General features: G+C 42.9%; 1 protein-coding gene across 1 annotated transcript in view; it reads right to left on the reverse strand.

The window, feature by feature from the left end:
- Nucleotides 1-304: 304 nt before the first annotated feature.
- The window catches only part of SARS1 (seryl-tRNA synthetase 1), a 423834-nt gene continuing 409407 nt past the window's right edge, over nucleotides 305-14731 (reverse strand). Inside the window, exon 11 of the mRNA XM_044076473.1 lies at nucleotides 305-735. Coding sequence (XP_043932408.1) covers nucleotides 581-735 — 155 coding nt within the window. The 3' untranslated portion in view covers nucleotides 305-580. The remainder of the gene's footprint in view (nucleotides 736-14731) is intronic.

Consider the following 14731-nt stretch of genomic DNA (forward strand, 5'->3'; position numbering starts at 1 on the left):
CATATATGTTGTGCTGGCGACAAGACGACTTCCGAGAACCAGTACAACACATGCTAGAATGCACTGCATCCTTAACAGATTTTAGAGGTGGGGAGGACCTCAGCAGTATCTGAAAAATGGCACCTGAAAGAGAAACCAACAGTGGCAATCTAGCAGGATGAAAGAAATAGTTCCACACAGCCCCCGTGGCACCAACGCACTAATAAACCGCTGAAGTCGAACATCAGAACAATGAACAATTCCACAGAAAGAGTGCATTCTATAGTACGCTGAAGAACTGTTTACGCACAAACAACAAGACCTGTACAGGGTACTGCAAACTGCAGCAAGCATTATAATTTATTTACTTCATATTTTTATTATCAAGGAGATAAAATCCTATGTCCCAAATAAACATAACAAATTACAGACAGCAGAGGCCACAGATCCAGTTTCTCAATGTTTCATTACTTCTGGAAGCATCAAGGAATGAAACAAAAACATGCTGCAGACCAGGAATGTAGGTCCCCTCTTATGGATTCCTGGATCTTGCTACCAATAGACTTCCCACTGCTTACAATAAACACCCAGTGTGCATAGATTAAGCACTGTTCACTGACAAGCTGTGCAACTTGGTGTCTAAAGTGCCTTCATTCTGTAGCTTCTTTTTGCATCCTTCCTGTTGCTTCTTGTGTTTTTTTGATACCTCCTGCTCGATGGGTGCAGGCTTTACGAACTTGATAATTTCCTTCAAGGCTGCAGAGATAAAGACAATATTACAGATTAATAAATGAAATGAAAAAAAAAATTTAGAACAATTAGGACAAAAAGAACTAGAAAGAGAAAACGAAAGATCTAATAACTTTGTCCAAATTATAGCTGGGCACTTCTTAGGCCACAGTTACAAGCGACATCATTTTCTGAAAAAAGTTTTGATTTACCAACTGCCCACAAAAGAAGACACCTACCTAGCTTTACAGTGGGTTCTTTTTCTCAAATGCACTGAGATAACAAATGTTTCAGTGGTTACCAAGACCCCACAGCCACTCCATCCCAAGTACTTCCATTCACCACAGGTGTACATGACCGCTCTTAAACTTATTAACCAGTAAGGTTTGACGCTGCAGATTACTGCAGGATCTACTCATGTTTTATGTGAGGCTACAAAGGCTCAAATAAATGAGGTAACCAAGCAAAGTGAGTGGGAATCTCAGCCTAGCTTGTGACATTAACAGAACATGCTGGAAAGAGACATTCATCTCACAGAGACCACTACTTCTCTGGAACAGACTCCCTGTTCACTTAAAACAGAGCTACTCACTGACACTATTCAAATGCAACCTAGATAATTGGATGGGAGACTGCAAATTCGCCCCTGGGGTGGCACCCATGTCCCTCATGGACAAGGGCAGCCAATGTTGATCACAGTCCCACTCTGTTCATAACTTTGTACTGCAAACTACCCAAAAAACAACAAATGAGGATACTTGGGATTAACATGGCTAGGCTTGTAAAGGTTCTAGGGCCGCTAGCCAAGTAAACTCCTATGAATCTACGAAAAGCTCCCAACATCATGAAGTGACATAGTACAATTATATAACGCAACTAGATGCATTTTCATCTAGTGTTATAAACTCTCAATCCATACCAACCTGATAAAATGAACTAATACAGTACAGTAACAGAAGAAACATCCTTAGTTACAATCGTGCCAACCTGATGGAGTCATCCTTCTGCAGCCATTAGAAATGGAGCATTACAACATCACCGATTACGAGGGTCTGTGCTTAACACAGAAATACTCTAAGGCAATAGGCGAGTGTATGTGTATGTAAATGAGCTACTACAATATAGTAACAGGACAAACATCCTTAGTTACAATTGCGTGTGTGTGTGTGTGTGTGTGTGTGTGTGTGTGTGTGTGTGTGTGTGTGTGTTTCAGTCTTTTTAGACAGGTTTTGTTTTCTTCACTTTCATTAGGTAATCGTAAACATACAGATGTTGGCAGATAATCTTGGTTGCCTCATTCACACAAACACACATATCTATAGGTCAAACGACTATAGTCTAAACTGCTTTTGGTTGACAAAAAAGTTCTAAAGCCAATATCAGCGACAGAATCAATATTATACCATTCAGGGCTATATGTGCCCTTTCCCTACTGTACTTAGTACATTTAATTAGCAGGGAGGCTATATTACATTTATATATACACACACTTATTTATTTATTGACATTTGGTAACCGGGTTTGTGGTCCATTTTCAGTGGAGACCCGAGGAGAAAAGCTCCAGTAGTACATTTTTAAACAATACTGATATAATAGCAGTTATAGCAAAAATATTCACATATGTTGGGTTACATACATAAAGTTAAAGTTGTATTAAAAAGAAGCTTAGTAACATAATTTTACATTGACATAGTTCAATAGGTCAACATTTTTTTGTTTGTATAAAATTATGCAAATGCATAGCAGACACATTGGAGAGAGAGGTGTAATGATGGTCCTTTTGAAGGTACATAAAGGGAAGGAAGACTAGGTGGGGTCATGGCAAGGGCAGGTCCTGGAATTGAGAAAATAAGCTTTTAGCTCATTTTTAAAGTGTGAGGTGTGGGAGACTGAGCATACGTCAAGGGGAAGTTTGTTCCAAGCATGGGCTAGGGAGTCTTTGTAGAGTAGTTTGCCTGCTGACCTTTTTGAGAGGTAGACATCAAGTAATTGTCTGGGATAGGATGTAGATGGAGACTAAGGAAGACAGAGATGGACAGGAGGCGGTTTTATAAAGAATAGAGTGTAGCATATGAAATCGATAAGATAGCAGAAATTGGGGAAGTTCAAGCCATTGAAGAGAGTTTAAAGAAATGTAGTGGTGTGAGTTGTATGGGGAGTTAGTAATGAATCTGACAATTGTATGGTAAGTCTGTTGGAGTTTGTTTAGAATGGAGGCCTGGATAATGGTAAGAACCGGGGCGGCATATAAGAGGGAGGGGAGGAGGAGTGCCTGGCCCAGGGTAAGTCTAGACTCAGGGGTTAGGAATTTAGTAATTTTTTGTTCCGATACAGCAAACCTAGTTTCTGGTTTGTTTTTTTTTATACACTGGAGTATGTGTAGGTTGAACTTTAGATCATCGATAATGACCCGTAGGAGTTTTGTGTGGGTGTCAGGTTAGAAGATTTAATAAAAAAGGAGGTTTTTGTGATGAGAAAGAGAACGGGGAAGAAAAAGTAGGAGTTTGGTCTTTTTGGGATTTAGGATCAATAGGTTGTGAGAGAGCCACTGTTCAGTGGATAGTAGGGTCTGTTGGGTCAGGGAGTGTAGTTCAGGAATGTTATTTGAGATGGATGCAAGCGCGGAGTCATCGGCATACTGAATAAGGGAGGATTTTTTGCATGAGGTGTAAAGATCATTGGTGAAGATGTTAAACAAAAGGGGTCCCAAGATGGAGCCTTGGGAAACACCAGTGGAGATGGGAAGGAAAAGTGAGGAGGATGACAGACTGTTCCCTGCCAGATAAGTAACTATTAAACCAGGCAAGTCTGGAGGGGGATAGGTGGAGATTTGCGAGTTTGGATAGTAGTAGAGGATGAGAGACAGTATTGAAGGCTTTGGAGAGATCTAGGAAGAGACAGGAAATGAGTTTATTGTCATCTAGGGCCTCTGTAATGATATGAGTGAAGGAGAGGAGGGCAGTGGTGGTGCTGTGGTGAGGACAAAATCCATGTTGGGTAGGGGTAAGTAAGTGGTGTGTGAGGAGGTGATTGAGAAGCTGTGAGTGAATACATTTTTCTAATATCTTGGATAGGGGGGACAGAATGGCAATGGGTTGGTAGTTTGAGGGGTCAGTGGAGATTCCACCTTTATGAAGAGGGATAGTAAAGAAAGATTTCCAAAGGGTGGGGACAGTTGATTCCAGAATAGATCGATTAATTAGTATAGCTATAGGATAGGCAACTGAGTCAGCAGCAAGTTTGAGGAATGTAGGAGATAGATGGTCAGTGGAAGGAGAGCAAGGTTTTAGCTTGAGTAGTAGAGATTTGAAGTAAGTAATGGGAACTGGCTCAAAAGAAAACAAAGTTGTGTTAGTGGGACTTGGAGGGGTGGGTGTCGAAGTACAGCTTGGCTTAGAGGTTACCAGATTTTGGATGGAAGAGATAAAGTGTGTATTCAGGAGGGTAGTTGTTTCCTGAGAGGAAGAGTTAGGGTATGGGGAGGGATTAGAGGGCTTTCCAGGATAGAGGATGTTGTTGAGAGTTGACCAAAATTTTCGAGGATTGGATTTGTTGTTAAACTGAGCAGAGCTATAGTATAACTTTTTGTCATTAGTTGTATGTTTTTTTGCAAGGTTCCTCAGTTGCCTGTATTTTTGAAGAAGAGGTGGTTGTTTAGTTTTAGTCCAGGTTTTCCAAGCACTCTCTCTCTGTTTCATAAGGGACCTAGCCTCCTTGGAGAGCCAGGGAGCATGATTTGATTTTACTCTGATCTTCCTAGAGGGAGCTAAGGAGTTTAGAGTACTCATGAAGATGCTATTGAAAGTGCTTACAGCATCATTTAGGGGGAGGTGTTTTAGGATGGACCAATCTATGTTGTGGAGAATGGAGTTAAATTGGGATGAACTGAAAATCGATAGTTTTTAACAGTCTTTGATAAGGTGGGATTTAGGAATATGGGAGTAGTGTCTTAAGATGGTGGTAGGGACAGGATTACTGAGGGAGTCAGGTAAGGTGGTGGGATTGTGGTATTGGTAGGGGGAATTGGTAAGCATCCAGTCTATGATGGAGCTGGAGGTGGAATTTTTATGGAAGCGAGTGGGAGATGTTATAAGTTGGTGGAAGCCATGTAGGTGGATACTGAGTTGGGGGGAGTCAGTTGTGAGTTTGGACCAATCAATGTTGACATCACCAAGGATGTGCGTCTCATATGGTATGTTGTGGGAGAACCAGGATAGGATATCACATATATATAAATATATGTCTGCGCACGCACCTGTATATCTATTATATATATATATCTATATATATCTATATATATATATATATATATATATATATATATATATATATATATATGTGTAGTGCGCATGCACACACATGCATCAGATGTTACTAGGCTTTTGGCCTCGAGGCCCTTACAAGCCTAGCCAAGAATTTAGCCCATGTTCTGACAAGCCAGCACCAGATGCCCCTGTCCAGCAGGGACACAGGTGGAATCCCAGGGGGTGTATTTTCCATTCCCCATCCAGTTATCCAGGCTGCACTTAAAAAGGGTGAATGAGGCACTGTGCATGATGTGGAGAGGGAGTCTACTCCACAGAAGGGGGGAGTCCTGGGATACAAATCTATCCCGCCAAGTCCTACTGATGTCACAGACCAGGTTGAGGTTGTGTGTGTGGGTTACTCGAATGGAGCTTGACTTGCAGATATGCAGCAGTCCCACATCAAGGCAGAGTCTGAGATTGCATTGTATGCTACACAGAAGTAACCTCTGAGGAGTCTGTATGAGACTGAGTAGGGAGACAGGGCTTTTAGCCTATCTGTGTAGGGTTCATAGGCTCATAGGTTAGTACTAAGCTAACTGCCCTTGTGAGCCATTTTAAGCCTAGCCAATTAACCCTTCTGAGACTCAAACCCTGCACCCTGTGTTTGTAAGGCAAACACCTTACCCATTAGGCCACCCTCCCAACCAGATGTAGATGTTTGAGGCACTGGATTCTTTCTCCTGGTGAGGTACCTCTGTGGTCTCTCCAGCTGCTGCATGTGCTTTGTGAGGTACATGCCAAAAGGGGAGTTGTACTCAATAATGGGTCTTATAAGGGAAGAATACAGGGATATTATGACCTCCTTGTCCCCGGACCAGATACCCTTCCTAATGAGGTGGGCCATGTAGAAAGCCTTCCATACAACGGAGGCAATATGGTAGTCAAATGTTCATGACTGATTGCATGCTTAGGACCCTTCTTATCAATGTGATAATTTGTGGGGACATCACTCTCCCCAAAGGGGATGATGATGCATTTTTTGGTATTCAGCTTGAGGCCATGTTTCTGGCACCAGTCATATGTTTGGGTGAGATGCTCTTGAAGGATGTCCACATCTCTAGGGGAATTGATGACAGCACCCAGCTAACAGTCATCTGCAAACTTGGTCAGCCATAGCCCACTGATTTTGGCCTGCACCTCAGAAAAGTATATCTCAAACAACAAAGGCGCCAAGACCAATCCCTGAGGAACATCACTCATTATGGGACAACTGCTTGAGGTGGCTTCCCCTATTTTGACTAAGTGGATTCTATTAGTGAGCCAGTCTGCTACCCATCTGGTAACATACGGACTGATGCCTAGTTGAGAGAGCTTAGCTATTATACCAAAGTGGGGAATAGTACTGAAAGCTTTGGCCAGGTCAAGGTAGGCGATGTGCACTGTCTTCCCCTCGTCTATGGCTTTGGTGACTGTCTCAAAGAAGTTAACCAAGTTTAACAGGCATGAACTCCCATTGACAAAACCAAACTGTGTGGGTTCAAGTGTTTGGATGTTACTAATGTCCTTGTTAATGAGGTCCAGGATAATCCGTTACATGGCCTTGCAGATCAGGCTAGCTAGGCTGATGGGTCTATAATTTCCTGTATCTGTGGACACTCCATCTTTGTGCAAAGGGATGATAGTGGCTGTCCTCCATTCGGCTGGGAAGAAGCCAGTACTCAGGCTTGAACAGGGTGCCTATTGGGGCAGCAAGTTTCTGCCTGAGTTCATATAGCATGCAGCCTGGGATGTTACGAAGGCTGTATTTTTTGCCTTTGACAGCGTAGTACTGACTTGCTTCCTAGAGATAAGTGGAGGGGGGCAGGTGCCGGGGATGTCCTGATTTACTGACGGGGGACAGAGGGGTGAAGTTTTCACTAAACGAGTCTGCCAGCAGGTTGGCTATGTCTACAGCGTTTGTATATGTGGTGCCCTTGACCACCAGTTCTGAGCAGATCTGAGTGCTCCCTTTGAGATTGCGAACATATGTGAAAATGCCTACTGACTGTCATTAGTAGATGTGGCCAGTTTGGACTCAAAGTCTGCTTTGGAGGATTTCACTAGTGCTCTTATTTGCTTGTTCAGGCTAAGGAGAGACTGCTTCCAGTTAGGCATCTGCTCCTTCTTGGTCCCGGACTGCAATTTTTTCCTTTTATTATAGAGTTTATTTATCGCAGATATCACCACGCAGGCTCTCTTCCTTGAGGAGGATGATTTTATCTGTTGGTTATTCCTGATTCCATGCAGCTATATAAATGCTCGTACAATACTTTGGTGTAAATTTGGACATTTGTGCCAGTTCCTATGGATAGGGAGGGGGCTGTGAAGCTGTTTATATCTTCCCTCAGGAGGTTGTAATCAGCTTTGGAGAATTTTTTTGTTTGACCTTAGGTGGGGGTGGAGAGTCGGGGGAGAGGGTGACTTTGAAAGTGACCGTTTTGTGGTTGAATCTTACCAGGGAGGATGATGCTGTAGGGATGCTGCAATGGTTACTCATGTTGGTTAATACCAAGTCAAGGATATTATCACCTCTTCTGGGTGTTTCAACCAGCTGGCCCAAGGCATTTGCACTGACGAAATCAAGGAATCTCTGGGCATTTGTGTTTTGGCAGGAGTACTTCTTCCAATCTACGGCTGGATAATTAAAGTTGCCCAGGATCAGGGTAAAGGGTTGAATCATGACATATTTGAAGAGGTCCAGATAGGTGCAGTGGGCATCTTGAGTCAAAGTTGGGGGCCTGTTGCTAGCTATGATTTGAATAGGGGTGTCAACGGTCAACTGCCCCTGGGGTGTCTCCTGTACGTCATACTGTTTGACCAGCCTGGAGGTGTGTTTATCTTTAATATATACTGAAACTCCACCTCCTTTTGTTTTGCTGCTCATGGTTTGGGGTCTGAATGTATGATAGGATGAGTAACTTGGTATGGCTGGGGTGCTCTCACTTGAACCAGGTTTCTGTGACTGTACAAATGTCAGCATCTTCCAGGGTTAAGAATGCTTGCTATGAGTGCAGTTTCATGTTTAGACTCCTAGTTTTTAGCAGCATGACCTTTAATTTGGTTTTGATGAAATTTTCATGTTGGTAGTTTTGACCTTGTGGCATTACCTAAAAAAGGCACTATGGGGAGGCAAAAGCATTTTCCAGAAGCCTGAAGCCCAAGGGAGACAAGATGCAGGCCATCTCTGGCAAAGCATTGTGGTTTGTCGATCATGTCTTCCCAGACTTGTCAGGTACTGGATCCCCTTGGAATGACACCAGAAACTTAGACAGTTGTTAAAGTCAATCATTTTCTGTTTGTACCGAGGCATCATTTTGAGCCACAGTAGAATGCTGCTTATGGCTAGGGACATACCTGCCTGGGACACACATTCAACAAACTTGTTCACTTCTCCCTTCATATTAGTCAAGGGAGGTACATCGCAAGTCATTCACGCCAACATGGACTATGACAGAGTCATAACAGTACCTGTTGTTGAGAGACTTGAGTACGTGTGTGATGAGGGATTCTGGCACCTGAAAAACTACTAACCATGATTTTCTCCTTATCAAGTCTGATAAGGGCACATCTGTGCGTCTCACAATGGAGTCTCTTATGACTAATATGTTGGGTTTATAGTTAAGCCTTCGTGGCTGTGAGATACAGGTGTGTGAACTGTGTGTGATCTGGTGTTCATGTGTGTGTTTTTGCTCGGTGGTCTCTTGTTTGGGTTATATTTTTGTTGAGGACCTCCGCATATGTGGGTGTGTGTTGTGTAGGTGTGGTGTTTGTGTTGACAAACTTCTCAGTGCCAGATATACTGGCTTATGAAGGAGAGACCATAGACTCTAGCTTCTTTATGTAAGTGTATCTCTCATAAATTGTGTTATTAGGTGGTAGCAGTAGTAGTAGAAAGTTGTCTGTGTACATGAGGCAGTTGCCACACTCTCAAGATGCCCATATTAACCATGCTGGCAATAGAAACCGTAGGAAATTGTCCATCCATATTTGTCAGAGTCTGAGGAAGAGAGGTCAGAGAGAGCTAAGGGGGTAAAGGGTGGAAGGTCTAAGATGAGTACTACTGGGAGATCACACAAGTGCTATTAAGGGGAAATTTGTAGCTGGAATATCTCTCAGTGGGTTAAAAACAGTGCAGATGTGGTGTGTGATGCTCAAACAAACCCAAACCAGCTCAAACCATGGGATTTAAATACCACAAAAAATAGAAGATTCTAGTAACACAGAAATCTAGTCAATCTTGCTAGCTCCTGCTCTCTTTACCAATCAGCTTTGCCAGACATGTTCCAGGCAGCCCTGCTACTCTCACTAGCACAGAAGATAGGGCCCTACCAACACAAGATGGCTGCCAGAAACACAGAAGGCAAGCATAAGATGGCTGCCAGAAACACAAAAGGCAAACACAATATGGCTGCCAGAAACACAGAAGGCAAAAACAAACAGCTCTGGATGCAACAAACCTGTATCCAAACTATGCAATTTAAGGATTAAAAACACAATAAAACTCACAGAAAAGCACAGATTAACCACTTGCAGACAAAAACAGAACTCACAGTATGAAAAAATACAGTCAAACAGTAATGGAATACAGTAAAATGCAGTTAAACAGTAATGAATTGCAATAAATAGCAATGAAATACAGTTAAACAGTAATGGAAATGCAGTTAATCAGTAAACTGCTTTAAAACAGTACAAATGTGAAAAATTAGCTATAAGACCAAGGTAAAAATGACAGGCAAGTGCAAATGCAATAAAATAAGTTAAAATAAATGAAAAAGCACTTAGATTGGTCTTGGAGCCTCAACAGTTTTGTATAACATCCCAGAGATGATGCATCTCAGCAGAGCCTGGTTCAAACAATATATAACTCACGTATGTTAATCCAGTGTTCAAAGGAAGTTAATTCAAACAAACTAGAAACAATTCAATTTGTGAACATGACATAACCAATGAGGGAGTAAACCTGAAGACAAACTGGTTTTACCACAGGCACCTTTAGTATTATCAACTTAACTTGTATGTTAATTAAGGTTCTATTATCGCTACTTGTACGGGTTAATGTTATGATACTTGCTAGGTGTCTAGTTTAAACTGCCAGAACAACCAGCAGCCATACCCCTCCACTTGCTCACTTGTACTCCGCATCCACCCATACCAAAGTCACCCCAGCCTTTGTAGTATTTCCAACATCCTCAAGTCCTTCCCTTCTGAATTCTTTTCCACTTCCAGCCTTCTACTGTGATCTCCAATCACTGTCACTACAGGTTTTGATCACTAGAGGGCAGTCTTCACCCACCTCTGATTTACTTATTTCTTTCAACTTTCAATAGTTGACAAAAGTACAGTTTTGTACCTACCATAAATGTAGATGTTCGAAGATCCACATTGCTGCAGTCCTTACACTTGGGTAGTCCGCTGTCCTCGGTCGGCCCGAATATCAAAGTATAAGGCTGACGTCGGTCAAGGCGCATTTGACTGACATCAGGACGTCAGGGTACAAATGCGCATGACCGACGTCATATCCTCAGTCTTTTCTTGCCCCAGATGTCAGAAGACCCTAAAAATAAAGGTCAAAAACCAAAAGACAGCAAACCAACAACCAACCATCCTAGCACTAAAAATATGTACAATATATACAATAGACAATATACACCCAATTAACCACCCAACCCACACAACCGCCTCTAACAACAGAGGGAAGGAGGGAGGTAAATTGGACTGCAGCAATGTGGATCTTCGAACATCTACATTTATGGTAGGTACAAAACTGTACTATGTTCTTCATCTCACATTGCTGCAGTCCTTACACTTGGGTAGAATCCCAAAGCAGAGGAAAGGGAGGATGGCCAAATTATAAGGAAGCAGGAGCTGCTAAAATGCCCTGCAAAACAGCAGTGGCAAAACCAGCCCTGGATTTAGAGTAAAGTGGTAGGTGATAATGCCTGGAAAAGTATGCACTGAACTCCAAGTAGCTGCCTCCAAAATATCCTTAGTTGCCACCCCTCTCAAAAAAGCTGTTGAAGTGGCAGTAGCCCTAGTGGAATGAGGCCTGATCCCAGCTGGAACTTCCTTGCCATGATGGGAATAACAGAAAGCAATGCAAAACCCAATCCACTTAGAAATAGTTTGTTTTGACACAGGCTTGCCCTGAGAACTCAAAGCAAAAGAAACAAATAACTGCTGAGACTGCCTGAACCCTTTAGTTCTGTCCAAATAATAACGCAACTGCCTGTGTACATCTAAAGTGTGCAAAATCTTTTCCGCTTTATTTTGGGGATTTGCATAAAAGGTAGGCAAATGAATAGTTTGGTTTAAAGCCACACTAGAAACCACTTTAGGCATAAAGGAAGGATTAGTACGTAAAGATACCCTATCCTTATGGAAAATTAAGAAAGGCTCAACTGCCATAAGGGCCTGCAACTCAGAAACCCTTCTTGCAGAGGTAATAGCCAACAAAAAAGCAGTCTTCCATGATAAAAACTTTAATTCAGCAGTAGCTGCAGGCTCAAAAGGTTGTAGAGTGAGTTTCTCCAACACAAAATTGAGATCCCAAGCAGGAGTAGGAGCTCTTCGTGGGGTCTTATATTCTTTGCCCTCTAAGAAATTGCTTGAACAAAGGATGAGAAAACAATGGTGGGTCACAATCATAGTGAGCGAAATTGCTGCAGCATGAACCTTAATAGAAGAGAAGGACAAACCTTTGTCCAGTAACTCAGTAAGATATTGAAGAGCCACACTTAAATTAGGCCCAGAAACATCAAAATCCTTTGCTGCACTCCAAAACAAAAATCTCTTCCATTTGTCTGCGTACACTTTCCTTGTACTAGGCCTTCTGGCTTCCAAAATAACATTCAAAACTTGTTGTGGAAGTGGAGGCCCACTATGGTTCAAAACAGAATATGCCAGGCTGTTAGGTGCAGAGAGTGAAGCTTGACATTGAGCAAATGACTGTCCTCCTGAGACAACAGGTGTGGAATCGAAGGCAAAGGCCATGGAGGCTCCCCTGGAAGGCTCCTCAGTAATGGGTACCAATGCTGTCGAGGCCAATCTGGAGCTATCAAAATCATCCTTGGCTTGTCTTGTCTGGCCTTTAGTAGTACCTTTGGGAGGAGAGGCAGAGGCGAAAAGCATACACATGAAGATTGCTCCAATTGAAAGAAAGAGCATCCACTTTCCAAGCTGTGGGATGAAACCTTTTGTGCAAAACTTTGGCAGCTGGTGGTTTAGTGGGGAAGCGAACAGATCTATGTCTGGAGTTCCCCATGACACTGTCAATTTCGAAATACATGAGGATCCAATTTCCACTGTGGGGATCCATAATTTGTCTGCTCAACACATCTGCTAAGGAGTTCTGTGCTCCGGCAGAAACCTTGCCTGAAGATTTAGCTGTAAACTGAGAGCAGTCTCCCACAAAATCATTGCTTGCCTGCATAGAGGATAAGAATGTGTTCCGCCTTGCTTGTTGATGTACCACATGACAGTTGTGTTGTCTGTTAGAATCAACACCTGCCCTGGAAGAAGTAAATCCTTGAAAGCTATTAATGCAAACTGGACTGCTAACATCTCTTTCAAGTTGATATGTAGATGTTGTAGTCTGGCAGGCCACTTGTCTTGTATCCACTTTCCATTCAGATGAGCTCCCCAAGCTTTGTCTGAGGCATCTGTCGTTAGAATCTGACTCGCCTCTGGCCGGGTCACAGAGAGTCCCTTGTTTAGGTGACATTCCTGAGCCCACCACAAAAATTCCTTTTGAATGCAAGGTATTATTTGAATGACAGTGTCCAAATCCTGGCAGTGCTGTGTCCATACATTTTTGAGATACCATTGTAGCTTCCTCATATGCAGTTTGGCATTGGGAAGCACCAGAATACAAGATGCCATGAACCCTAAGGCATGAAGGACTGTCCTTGCAGTCAGCCCGAACTGATGAGACAACTGATGAAAGTAAAGGGAAAGATTCTTTTGTTTGTCCGGGGTCAAAAAGGCCATCTGGGATGCTGTATTCAGTCCCACACCAAGAAAGCACATGTCTTGAGAGGGTACTAGACTGGACTTTATTTCGTTCACAGAATACCCCAGGCATCTTAGCACTGCTATCACATAATCCAAATGATGAAGAAGCTCGTCCCTTTCTTGAGCCAGAATCAGGCAATCGTCCAAATAGGGATAAATCTGTATTCCTTTTAACCTGAGGAAAGCTATCACTGGAGCCAGAACCTTCGTGAACACTCTGGGCGCAGTAGATAAGCCAAAGGGCAATGCAGAGAACTGATAATGAGAAGTCCCAGCTCGAAAACGCAGATACTTCCTGCAACTGAGTCTGATAGGAACATGAAGATAAGCCTCCTTGAGATCTAAAGTTACCATCCAATGGTCTTTGCCCAGCAGAGGTAAAAGCTGCTGTAACGTCAACATTTTGAACTTGGGAATGTCCAGATAAGTGTTGAGGATAGATAAGTCCAAAATTGGTCTCCACGTGTTCCCTTTCTTTGGTACTAGGAACAGGCGAGAATAAAATCCTAGGCCCACTTCTGGCATAGGGACCGGCTGAATGGCCCCTATTTGGAGTAAAGTACAGTTTTGTACCTACCATAAATGTAGATGTCCGAACTGGATAGCATCTGCAGTCATAACAAGTGGGTTGTCCTGTCGTCAGGCAGCCCTGCAGTCGGCCGGATTCCAAAGTCCGGGTCCGGCTTCGGCTGATGTCGCACTCCACCCGACGTCATCTCTGCTGGTCTTCGGGTATAAAAGCATCAGCCGACGCCATTTTCCTCAGTGTTTCTTGCCCCAGATGCCAGTAGCCCTCTTGCAGGGTAAAATTTGGATAGATGCCAATGTTTCCAAATAGATAGAGGTAAACACAAAAATAAGCATATATGTACATATATACAAACAAATACACCATAAAAGACTCCCCAACAGCTAGCTATTAGGAGGGTAGACACCCTAGGAGTACCACAGAGGGGAAGGAGGGAGGGTAATCCTGACTGCAGATGCTATCCAGTTCGGACATCTACATTTATGGTAGGTACAAAACTGTACTATGTCCTTCATGGATGCATCTGCAGTCATAACAAGTGGGTAGAATACCATAGCCAGCTAGGGGAGGAGGATAAAGGTAGATTATGGTGTGTTTAAGATCCCTTGCAGTACAGCAGTGGCAAACCCTGCTCGGGATCTGGAATAAAGAGGCAAATTATAATGCTTGGCAAATGTATGCACGGAGGTCCAAGTAGCCGCCTCAATAATGTCTTTGGTTGCCACTCCTCGTAAGAAGGCTGTGGTAGTGGCTGTTGCCCTTGTAGAATGAGGTCTTATGTTCTGTGGAATTGGTTTTCCATGGAAGGAGTAACAGAATCGTATGCAATTTCCTATCCATTTGGAGATTGTCTGTTTAGAAATAGCTTTTCCTTCCCTTCCTGTTGCATAGGCTACAAAAAGTTGGTCAGTCTTTCTGCTATTTTTGTTCTGTCCAAGTAGTAGCGTAGCTGTCTATGTACATCCAAGGTATGCAGTATTCTTTGCCCTCTGTTTTGTGGGTTGGGAAAGAAGGAAGGTAGGTGGATTGCCTGGTTTAAAGATACTCTGGATACCACCTTAGGCATAAATGTAGGATTAGTCCTCAAGGACACTCTATCTTGGTGGAAGATTAGGAAGGGTTGCACTGCCATTAAGGCCTGTAGTTCTGAAACCCTCCTTGCTGAAGTAATTGCCAGTAGGAAAGCAGTTTTCCATGA

The sequence above is a fragment of the Protopterus annectens genome, chromosome 7.part0 (genome assembly GCF_019279795.1).
Source record: "Protopterus annectens isolate FY-2018-M chromosome 7.part0, PAN1.0, whole genome shotgun sequence".
Lineage (NCBI taxonomy): Eukaryota > Metazoa > Chordata > Ceratodontiformes > Protopteridae > Protopterus > Protopterus annectens.